General features: G+C 54.7%; 1 protein-coding gene across 1 annotated transcript in view; it reads right to left on the bottom strand.

The window, feature by feature from the left end:
- LOC140411561 (uncharacterized) overlaps positions 1-12777 on the bottom strand; it is a 121235-nt gene that overhangs the window by 27951 nt on the left and 80507 nt on the right. Inside the window, exon 5 of the mRNA XM_072500643.1 lies at positions 9601-9726. Within this exon, the coding sequence (XP_072356744.1) occupies positions 9601-9726 (126 nt within the window). The remainder of the gene's footprint in view (positions 1-9600; positions 9727-12777) is intronic.

Below are 12777 nucleotides of genomic sequence, written 5' to 3'. Positions count from 1 at the left end.
TGATGTCCTGAGGAGGCTGGATTACTGGGGTGATGTCATGAGGAGGCTGGATTACTGTGATGATGTCATGAGGAGGCAGGATAACTGGGATGATGTCATGAGGGGACAGGGTTACTAAAATGATGTCACGAGGGGACAGGATTACTGGCATGATGTCATAGGGGACAGGATTACTCCGATGACGTCACGGGGACAGGATTACTGGGATGATATCATGATGAGGTAAGATTACCCGAATGATGTCATGAGGAGGCAGGATAACTGAAATGATGTCACAGGAGGCATGATTACTGGGGTGATGTCACAGGAGGCAGGAGTACTGGGATGATGTCATGAGGAGGCAGGATTACTGGGATGATGTCACAGGGGCCATATTATTAGGATGATGTCGTGAGGAGGCAGAATTACTGAGAAGATGTCATGAGGAGGCAGGATTACTGGGATGATGTCACTGGAGACAGGATTACTGTGATGATGTCATGAGGACGCAGCGTAACTGGGATGATGTCATGAGAAAGCAGGATTACTGTGATGATGTCATGAGGGGCAGGATTACTGGGACGATGTCATGAGGGGGCAGGATTACTCGGATGATGTCATGAGAAGGCAGGATAACTGCTATGATGTCACAAGAGTCAGGATTACTGGGATGATGTCACAGGTGCAGGATTATTGAGATGATGTCAAATGGGGCAGGATTACTGGGATGATGTCATGAGGGGGCAGGATTACTGGGATGATGACACAGGGGGCATGATTACTGGGATGATGTCATGAGGAGGCATGATTACTGCAACAATGTCACAGGGGCAGGATTAGTGAGATGATGACACAGGGGGCAGGATTACTGGGTTCATTTCATGATGTCACAGGGGGCAGGATTACTCCGATGATGTCACAGGAGGCAGGATTACTGCGATGATATCACAAGAGGCAGGATTACTGGGGTGGTGTCACAGGAGGCAGGATTACTGGGATGATGATATGAGGAGGCAGGATTACTGGGATGATGTCACAGGGTGCTGGATTACAGGGATGAGGTCACAGGGGGCTGGATTACTGGGATGATTACATGAGGAGGCAGGATTACTGCGATGATATCACAGGGGGATGGATTACTGAGATGATGTCACAGGGGGCAGGATTACTGCGATGATGTCACAGGGGCCAGGATTACTGAGATGATGTCACAGGGGGCAGGATTACTGCGATGATGTCATGAGGCAGGATTACAGGGATGATGTCACAGGGGGCAGGATTACATGTATGTTGTCGCAGGGGCAGGATTACTGGGATGATGTAATGAGCAGGCAGGATTACTGGGATGATGTCACGGGGGCGCAGGATTATTGTGATGATGTCATGAGGAGGCAGGATCACTGGGGTGATGTCACAGGAGGCCGGATTACTGATATGATGTCATGAGAAGGCAGGATTACTGAAATAATGTCCCGAGGAGGCAGGATTACTGGGGTGATGTCACAAGAGGCAGGATTACTGCGATGATGTCATGAGTTGGCAGTATTACAGAGATGATGTCACAGGGGGCAGGATTACATGTATGTTGTCGCAGGGGCAGGATTACTGGGATGATGTCATGAGGAGGCAGCTTTACTGCGATGATGTAATTAGCATGCAGGATTACTGGATTGATGTCACGGGGGTGCAGGATTACTGTGATGATGTCATGAGGAGGCAGGATCACTGGGATGATGTCACAGGGGCCAGGATTACTGGGGTGATGTCACAAGAGGCAGGATTACTGCGATGATGTCATGAGGAGGCAGGATTACAGGGAGGATGTCACAGGGGGCAGGATTACTGCGATGATGTCATGAGGAGGCAGGATTACAGGGATGATGTCACAGGGGGCAGGATTACATGTATGTTGTCGCAGGGGCAGGATTACTGGGATGATGTCATGAGGAGGCAGCTTTACTGCGATGGTGTAATGAGCAGGCAGGATTACTGGATTGATGTCACGGGGGTGCAGGATTACTGGGATGATGTCATGAGGAGGCAGGATTACAGGGCTGATGTCACAGGGGGCAGGATTACTGCGATGATGTCACAGGGGCCAGGATTACTGAGATGATGTCACAGGGGGCAGGATTACTGCGATGATGTCATGAGGATGCAGGATTACAGGGATGATGTCACAGGGGGCAGGATTACATGTATGTTGTCGCAGGGGCAGGATTACTGGGATGATGTCATGAGAAGGCAGGATTACTGGGGAGATGTCATGAGGAGGCAGTATTACTGCAATGATATCACAGGGGCCAGGATTACTGAGATGATGTCATTTGGGGGCAGGGTTACTGGGATGATTTCACAGGTGGCAGGATTACTGTGATGGTGTCATGAGGAGGCAGGATTACTGGGAGGTTGTCACAGGGTCAGGACGACTGGGATGATGTCACAGGGTCAGGACGACTGAGATGATGTCACAGGAGCAGGATTACTGGGATGATGTCACAGGAGCAGGATTACTGGGATGATGTCACAGGAGCAGGATTACTGGGATAATGTCACAGGGGCCAGGATACTGGGATGATGTCATTTGGGGTCAGGGTTACTGGGATGATGTCACAGGAGGCAGGATTACTGGGATGATGTCACAGTGGGCACGATTACTGGCCTAATGTCTTTCGGAGGCTGGATTACTGGGATGATGTCATGAGGAGGCAGGATTACTGAGATGATGTCATCGGGGGCAGGATTAATGGGATGATGTCACAGGGGGCAGGATTACTAGGATGAAGTCATGAGGAGGCAGGATTATTTTGATGATGTCACAGGGGGCAGGATTAATGGGATGATGTCACAGGAGGCAGGTTTACTGAGCTGATGTCCTCCACGTACCGGCCTCCCCGAACAGGCGCCGGAATGTGGCGACTAGGGGCTTTTCACAGTCACTTCATTTGAAGCCTACTTGTGACAATAAGCGATTTTCATTTCAGGAGGCAGGGTTACTGGGAGATGTCACGGGGGCAGGATTACTGGAAGCTGTCACAGGGGGCAGGATTATTGCGATGATGTCACAGGCGGCAGGATTACTGGGATCGTGTAAAGAGGAGGCAGGATTATTGCGATGATGTCACAGGCGGCAGGATTACTGGGATGCTGTAACGAGGAGGCAGGATTATTGCGATGATGTCACAGGATGCAGTATTGCTGGGATGATGTCATGAGGAGGCAGGATTGCTGGGATGATGTCACAGATTCAGGACGACTGGGATGATGTCACAGGGTACAGGATTACTGGGATGATGTCATGAGGAGGCCGGATTACTGCAATGATGTCACAGGGGGCAGGATTAATGGGATGATGTCCCAGGGGCAGGATTACTGGGATGGTGTAATGAGGAGGCAGGATTACTGGGAAGATGACACAGTGGCAGGATTATAGGGATGATGTCATGAGGAGGCAGGATTACTGGGATGATGTCATTTGGAGGCAAGCTTACTGGGATGATGTCACAGGAGGCAGGATTACTGGGATGATGTCACAGGGGGTAGGATTACTGGGATGATGTCACGGGGGCAGGATTACTGAGATGGTGTCACAGGGTCAGGACGACTGGGATAATGTCACAGGGGCCAGGATTACTGGGATGATGTCACAGTGGGCAAGATTACTGGCCTAATGTCTTTCGGAGGCTGGATTACTGGGATGATGTCATGAGGAGGCAGGATTACTGAGATGATGTCACAGTGGGCAAGATTACTGGCCTAATGTCTTTCGGAGGCTGGATTACTGGGATGATGTCATGAGGAGGCAGGATTACTGAGATGATGTCTCAGGCGGCAGGGTTACTGGGATGATGTCACAGGGAGCAGGATTACTCGGATGATGTCACAGGGGCAGGATTACTGGGATGATGTCACAGGTGGCAGGATTACTGGGATGATGTCACAGGAGGCAGGGTTACTGGGCTGATGTCCTCCCCGTACCGGCCTCCCCGAACAGACGCCGGAATGTGGTGACTAGGGGCTTTTTACAGTCACTTCATTTGAAGCCTACTTGTGACAATAAGCAATTTTCATTTTCAGGAGGCAGGGTTACTGGGAGATGTCACGAGGGCAGGATTACTGGGATGATGTCACAGGCGGCAGGATTACTGGGATGGTCTAAAGAGGAGGCAGGATTATTGCGATGATGTCACAGAGGGCAGGATTACTGGGATGGTGTAATGAGGAGGCAGGATTACTGGGATGATGTCACAGGATACAGTATTGCTGGGATGATGTCACAGGAGGCAGGGTTACTGGGATGTTGTCACAGGGGCAGGATTACAGGTATGATGTCACAGGGGCAGGATTACTGGGATGATGTCATGAGGAGGCAGCTTTAATGCGATGATGTCATGAGGAGGCTGGATTACTGGGATGATGTAATGAGGAGGCAGGATTACTGGGATGATGTCACAGGGGGGTAGCATTACTGTGATGATGTCATGAGGAGGCAGGATCACTGGGATGATGTCACACGGGGCAGGATTACTGGGATGATGTCACAGGGGGCAGGATTACAGGGATGATGTCACAGGGGGCAGGATTACATGTATGATGTCACAGGGGGTAGGATTAAAGTGATGATGTCACAGGGGGCTGGATTACTGGGATGATGCCACAGGGGGCTGGATTACTGGGAGGATGTCACAGGAGGCAGGGTTACTGGGATGATGTCACAGGGGGCAGGGTTACATGTATGATGTCATGGGGTTGGATTAAAGGGATGATGTCACAGGATGCAGTATTGCTGGGATGATGTCACAGGAGGCAGGGTTACTGGGATGATGGCACAGAGGGCAGGATTACTGGTATGATGTCACAGTGGGCTGGATTACTGGGATGATGTCACAGGGGGCAGGATTACTGGGATGATGTCACAGGGGGTAGGATTAATGGGATGATGTCACAGGATGCAGTAATGCTGGGATGATGTCACAGGGGGCAGGATTACTGGGATGATGTCACTGGGGGCAGGATTACTGGAATGATGTCACAGGGGACAGGATTACTGGTATGATGTCACAGTGGGCTGGATTACTGGGATGATGTCACAGGGGGCAGGATTACTGGGATGATGTCACAGGGGGTAGGATTAATGGGATGATGTCACAGGATGCAGTAATGCTGGGATGATGTCACAGGGGGCAGGATTACTGGGATGATGTCACTGGGGCAGGATTACTGGGAAGATGTCACAGGGGGCAGGATTACTGGGATGATGTCACAGGATGCAGTATTGCTGGGATGATGTCACAGGCGGCAGGGTTACTGGGATGATGCCACTGGGGCAGGTTTACTGGGATGATGTCACAGGGGGCAGGATTACTGGGATGATGTCACAGGGGGCTGGATTACAGGGATGATGTCACAGGCGGCAGCATTACAGGTATGGTGTCGCAGGGGCAGGATTACTGGGATGATGTCATGAGGAGGCAGCTTTACTGCGAAGCTGTAATGAGGAGGCAGGGTTACTGGGATGATGTCACAGGGGGGGCAGCATTACTGTGATGATGTCATGAGGAGGCAGGATCACTGGGAGGATGTCACAGGTGGCAAGATTTCTGGGAGGATGTCACTTGAGGCAGGATTATTGGGATGATGTCACATGGGGCAGGATTACTGTGATGATGTCACACGGGGCAGGATTACTGGGATGATATCACAGGGGGCAGGATTACTGGGAGGATGTCACAGGGGGTAGGATTAATGGGATGATGTCACAGGGGGCAGGATTACTGGGATGATGCCATGAGGAGGCTGGATTACAGGGATGATGTCACGGGGGCAGGACTACATGTATGATGTCACAGGGGGTAGGATTTAAGAGATGATGTCACAGGGGGGCAGGATTACTGGGATAATGTCATGAGCGGTGGATTACTGTGATGATGTCACAATGGGCAGGATTACTGGGATGATGTAATGAGCAGTCAGGATTACTGGGATGATGTCACGCGGGGGCAGGATTACTGTGATGATGTCATGAGGAGGCAGGATCACTGGGATGATGTCACAGGAGGCAGGATATCTGAGAGGATGTTACAGGAGGCAGGAATATTGGGATGATGTCACAGGGAGCAGGATTACTGTGATGATGTCATAGGGGGCAGGATCACTCGGATGATATCATGAGGAGGAAGGATAACTGCAATTATGTCACAGGGGCAGGATTACTGGGATGATGTCATGAGGATGCAGGATTACTGTGATGATGTCACAGGGGCAGGATTACTGGGATGATGTCATGAGGAGGCAGCTTTACTGCGATGATTTCATGAGATGGCAAGATTACTGAAATGATGTCCTGAGGAGGCAGGATTACTGGGGTGATATCATGAGGAGGCAGGATAACTGGGATGATGTCTTGAGGGGACAGGATTACGAAAATGATGTCATGAGGGGACAGGATTACTGGCATGATGTCATAGGGGGCAGGATTACGAAAATGATGTCACGGGGTTAGGATTACTGGGATGATATCATGAGGAGGTAAATTTACTCGAATGATGTCATGAGGAGGCAGGATAACTGCAATGATGTCACAGGAGCCAGGATTACTGGGATAATGTCACAGGAGGCAGGATTACTGGGATGATGTCATGAGGAGGCAGGATTACTGAGATGATGTCACTGGGCAGGATTACTGGGATGATGTCACAGGAGACTGGATTACTGTGATGATGTCATGAGGAGGCAGGGTAACTGGGATGATGACATGGGGCAGCAGGGGAACTGGGATGTTGTCATGAGGAGGCAGGATTACTCGGATGATGTCATGAGGAAGCAGGATAACTGCTATGATGTCACAAGAGTCAGGATTACTGGGATGATGTCACAGGTGCAGGATTATTGCGATTATGTCACAGAAGGCAGGATTACTGGGATGATGTCATGAGGGGGCAGGATTACTGGGATGATGACACAGGGGGCAGGATTACTGGGATGATGTCATGAGCAGGCAGGATTACTGCGATGATGTCACAGAGGCAGGATTATTGGGATGATGTCACAGGGGGCAGGATTACTCCGATGATGTCACAGGGGCAGGATTAGTGAGATGATGACACAGGGGGCAGGATTACTAGGTTCATTTCATGATGTCACAGGGGGCAGGATTACTCCGATGATGTCACAGGAGGCAGGATTACTGCGATGATATCATGAGGAGGCAAGATTACTCGGATGAAGTCATGAGGAGGCAGTATAACTGCAATGATGTCACAAGAGGCATGATTACTGGGGTGATGTCACAGGAGGCAGGATTACTGGGATGATGACATGAGGAGGCAGGGTAACTGGGATGATGTCACAGGGGGCAGGATTACAGGGATGAGGTCACAGGGGGCAGGATTACTGGGATGATGTCACAGGCGGCAGGATTATAGCGATGATGTCACAGGCGGCAGGATTACTGGGATGGTGTAAAGAGGAGGCAGGATTATTGCGATGATGTCACAGGCGGCAGGATTACTGGGATGGTGTAATGAGGAGGCAGGATTATTGCGATGATGTCACAGGATGCAGTATGGCTGGGATGATGTCTCAGGAGGCAGGGTCACTGGGATGATGTCACAGGGGGCAGGGTTACTGGGATGATGTCACAGAGGGCAGGATTACTGGGATGATGTCACAGGGAGCAGGATTACTGGGATGGTGTCACAGGATGCAGTATTGCTGGGATGATGTCACAGGAGGCAGGGTTACTGGGATGATGTCACAGGGGGCAGGGTTACTGGGATGATGTCACAGAGGGCAGGATCACTGGGATGATGTCACAGGGGGCAGGATTACTGGGATGATGTCACAGGGGCAGGATTACTGGGATGATGTCACAGGGGCAGGATTACTGGGATGATGTCACAGGGGGCAGGATTACTGGGATGATGTCACAGGGGGTAGGATTGATGGGAAGATGTCACAGGATGCAGTATTGCTGGGATGATGTCACAGGAGGCAGGATTACTGGGATGATGTCACAGGAGGCAGGATTACTGGGATGGTGTCACAGGATGCAGTATTGCTGGGAAGATGTCACAGGAGGCAGAGTTACTGGGATGATGTCACAGGGGGCAGGGTTACTGGGATGATGTCACAGAGGGCAGGATCACTGGGATGATGTCACAGGGGGCAGGATTACTGGGATGATATCACAGGGGGCAGGATTACTGGGATGATGTCACAGGGGGCAGGATTACTGGGATGAGGTCACATGTGCAGGATTACTGGGATGATGCCACAGTGGGCAGGATTACTGGGATGATGTCACAGGAGGCAGGGTTATTGGGATGATGACACTGGGGCAGGATTACTGGGATGATGTCACATGATGCAGTATTGCTGGGATGATGTCACAGGAGGCAGGGTTACTGGGATGATGCCACTGGGGCAGGATTACTGGGATGATGTCACAGGGGGCAGGATTACTGGAATGATGTCACAGGGGGCAGGATTACTGGGATGATGTCACAGGGGGCAGGATTACTGGGATGATGTCACAGGGCGTAAGATTAATGGGATGATGTCACAGGGGGCAGGATTACAGGTATCATGTCGCAGGGGCAGGTTTACTGGGATGATGTCATGAGGAGGCAGCTTTACTGCGATGATGTCATTAGGAGGCTGGATTACTGGGATGATGCAATGAGGAGGCAGGGTTACTGGGATGATGTCACAGTGGGCAGGATTTCTGGGATGGTGTCTTGAGGAGGCAGGATTACTGGGATGATGTCATGATGAGGCATCTTTTCTGTGATGATGTCATGTGGAAGCAGGATTACTGGGATGGTGTCTTGAGGAGGCTGGATTACTGGGATGATGTAATGAGGAGGCAGGATTACTGGGATGATGTCACAGGGGGCAGGATTACTGGGATGATGTCACAGGCGGCAGGATTACTGGGATGATGTCACAGTGGGCAGGATTACTGGGATGGTGTCTTGTGGAGGCAGGATTGCTGGGATGATGTCACAATGGGCAGGATTACTGGGATGATGTCACAGGGGGCAGGATTACTGGGATGATATCACAGGGACAGGATTACTGGGATGGTGTCATGAGGAGGCAGGATTACTGGGATGGTGTCACAGGGGGCAGGATTACTGGGATAATGTCATGAGGAGGCTGGATTACTGGGAAGATGTCATGAAGAGGCAGCATTACTGATGTGATGTCATGAGGAGGCAGGATTATTGAGATGATGTCACAGGAGGCAGGATTACTGGGATGACGTCATGAGATGGCAGGATTACTGGGATGATGTCACAGGAGGCAGTCTTACTGGGCTGATGTCACAGTAGGGAGGATTACTGGGACGATGTCATGGGGACAGGATTACTGCGATGATGTCAGCGGGGTTGGGATTACTGGGATGATGTCACAGGGGCAGGGTTATTTGGACAATGTCACAGGGGGTGGGATTACTGGGATGATGTCACAGGAGGTGGGATTACTGAAATGGTGTCACAGGAGGCGGTGTTACTTGGATGATGTCATGGGGAGGTGTGATTACTAGGTTTAAGGTGGACCTTGACACCACTCTTGTGTTGTGCTTCCCCCCATGGCCGAGCAGCCGCTTATACTGACCTCCCAGTAGAAGAAGAAGCAGAAGAACCAATAGCAGGTGTAGAATTCAACATCGATGGCGTAGAGGATGACAGCCGGGATTGCAGCCACTCCGTTGATAATGTTGATGATGAGACAGCCAATGGTCTACAGGCAAGACAGCACCATGTCAAAGAGCGCCCTTCAATCGCACTCAATATAACCCACTCCCAGAGGCCGGGCAGGGCAAGATCCGAGTCTCCTCCGGGCCTACCCCCATTCCCAGCGGCCGTCAGGGCCAGATCCGAGTCTCCTCCGGGCCTACCCCCACTCCCAGGGGCCGTCAGGGCCAGATCCGAGTCTCCTCCGGGCCTACCCCCACTCCCAGAGGCCGGGCAGGGCAAGATCCGAGTCTCCTCCGGGCCTACCCCCACTCCCAGAGGCCGTCAGGGCCAGATCCGAGTCTCCTCCGGGCCTACCCCCACTCCCAGGGGCCGTCAGGGCCAGATCCGAGTCTCCTCCGGGCCTACCCCCACTCCCAGAGGCCGGGCAGGGCCAGATCCGAGTCTCCTCCGGGCCTACCCCCACTCCAGAGGCCGGGCAGGGCAAGATCCGAGTCTCCTCCGGGCCTACCCCCACTCCCAGGGGCTGTCAGGGCCAGATCCGAGTCTCCTCCGGGCCTACCCCCACTCCCAGAGGCCGTCAGGGCCAGATCCGAGTCTCCTCCGGGCCTACCCCCACTCCCAGAGGCCGGGCAGGGCCAGATCCGAGTCTCCTCCGGGCCTACCCCCACTCCAGAGGCCGGGCAGGGCCAGATCCGAGTCTCCTCCGGGCCTATCCCCACTCCAGAGGCCGGGCAGGGCAAGATCCGAGTCTCCTCCGGGCCTACCCCCACTCCCAGAGGCCGGGCAGGGCCAGATCCGAGTCTCCTCCGGGCCTACCCCCACTCCAGAGGCCGGGCAGGGCCAGATCCGAGTCTCCTCCGGGCCTACCCCCACTCCCATAGGCCGGGCAGGGCAAGATCCGAGTCTCCTCCGGGCCTATCCCCACTCCAGAGGCCGGGCAGGGCAAGATCCGAGTCTCCTACGGGCCTACCCCCACTCCAGAGGCCGGGCAGGGCAAGATCCGAGTCTCCTCCGGGCCTACCCCCACTCCCACAGGCTGGGCACAGGAAGACCCAGTGCCCTCCGGGCCTACCCCCACTGCCACAGGCTGGGCACAGGAAGACCCAGTGCCCTCCGGGCCTACCCCCACTCCCACAGGCTGGGCACAGGAAGATCCGAGTCTCCTCCGGGCCTACCCCCACTCCCAGGGGCCGGGCAGGGCCAGATCCGAGTCTCCTCCGGGCCTAACCCCACTCCCACAGGCTTAGCACAGGAAGATCCCAGTGTCCTCCCGACCTACCCCCAGTCCCACAGGCTGGGCACAGGAAGATCCCAGTGTCCTCCAGGCGTACCCCCACTCCAACAGGCTGGGCCCAGGAAGATCCCAGTGGGTAACGGGCCTATCCCCACTACCAAAGGCAGGGCACAGGAAGATCCCAGTGTCCTCCGGGCCTACCCCAACTGCCACAGGCTGGGCACAGGAAGACCCAGTGCCCTCCGGGCCTACCCCCACTGCCACAGGCTGGGCACAGGAAGACCCAGTGCCCTCCGGGCCTACCCCCACTCCCACAGGCTGGGCACTACAAGATCCCAGTGTCCTCTGGGCCTACCCCCACTCCCACCGGCTGGGCACAGGAAGATCCCAGTGTCCTCCGTGCCTACACCCACTCCCACAAGCCTGGCACAGGAAGATCCCAGTGTCCTCCGAGCCTACCCCCACTCCCACAGGCTGGGCAGGGCAAGAACCCAGTGTCCTCCGGGCCAACCCCACTCCCACAGGCCTGGCACAGGAAGATCCCAGTGTCCTCCGGACCTACACCCACAACTACAGGCTGGGCACAGGAAGATCCCAGTGTCCTGCGGGGATACCCCCACTCCCCACAGGCTGGGCACAGGAAGATCCCAGTGTTCTCCGGGCCTACCCCCACTCCCACAGGCTGGGCACAGGAAGATCCCAGTGTCCTCCCGCCCTACCCCTACTCCCACAGCCTGGGCACAGGAAGATCCCAGTGTGCTCCCTGCCCAACCCCACTCCCACAGGCTGGGCACAGGAAGATCCCAGTGTCCTCCGAGCCTACCCCCACTCCCACAGGCTGGGCAGAGGAAGATCCCAGTGTCCTCCGGGATTGCCCCCACTCCCACAGGCTGGGCACAGTAAGATCTGAGTGTCCTCCGGGGATACCCCCACTCCCACAGGTCGGGCAGGGCAAGATCCCAGTGCCTTCCGGGCCTACCCCCACTTCCACAGGCTGGGCACAGGAAGATCCCAGTGTCCTCCCGCCCTACATCCACTCCCAAAGGCCTGGCACAGGAAGATCCCCAGTGTTCTCCGGGCCTACCCCCACTCCCACAGGCTGGGCACAGGAAGATCCCAGAGTCCCGGCCTACCCCCACTGCCACAGGCTGGGCACAGGAAGATCCCAGTGTCCGGGCATACCCCCACTCCCACTGGCTGGGCAGAGCAGGATCCCAGTGTCCGGGCCTACCCCCACTCCCACAGGCTGGGCACAGGAAGATCCCAGTGTCCGGGCCTATCCCCACTCTCACTGGCTGGGCACAGGATTATCACAGTGTCCTCCCGGCCCACCCCCACTCACACAGGCTGGGCACAGGAAGATCCTAGTGTCCTCCGGGCCTACCCCCACTCCCACAAGCTGGGCACAGGAAGTTCCAAGTGTCCTCCGGGGATACACCCACTCCCACACTCTGGGCACAGTAAGATCCCAGTGTCCTCCGGGCCTGCCCCCACACCCACAGACCGGGCACAGGAAGATCCCAGTCTCCTCCGGGCCTACCCACACTCCCACAGGCTGGGCACAGGAAGATCCCAGTGTCCTCCGGGCCTACCCCCACTCCCACAGGCTGCGCACAGGAAGATTCCAGTCTTCTCTGGGCCTACACCCAATCCCTCAGGCCGGGCACAGGAAGATCCCAGTGTTCTCCGGGCCTACACCCACTCCCTCAGGCTGGGCACAGGAAGATCTCTGTGTCCTCCCGCTCTACCCCCACTCCCACAGGCTGGGCACAGGAAGATCTCTGTGTCCTCCCGCTCTACCCCCATTCCCACAGGCTGGGCACAGCAAGATCCCATTGTCCTCCTGGCCTAACCCCACTC

The sequence above is a fragment of the Scyliorhinus torazame genome, chromosome 4 (assembly GCF_047496885.1).
Source record: "Scyliorhinus torazame isolate Kashiwa2021f chromosome 4, sScyTor2.1, whole genome shotgun sequence".
Classification (NCBI taxonomy): Eukaryota; Metazoa; Chordata; class Chondrichthyes; order Carcharhiniformes; family Scyliorhinidae; genus Scyliorhinus; species Scyliorhinus torazame.
Note: the sequence above shows the minus strand (reverse complement) of the source record. Positions and strands in the feature narration are given on the sequence as shown.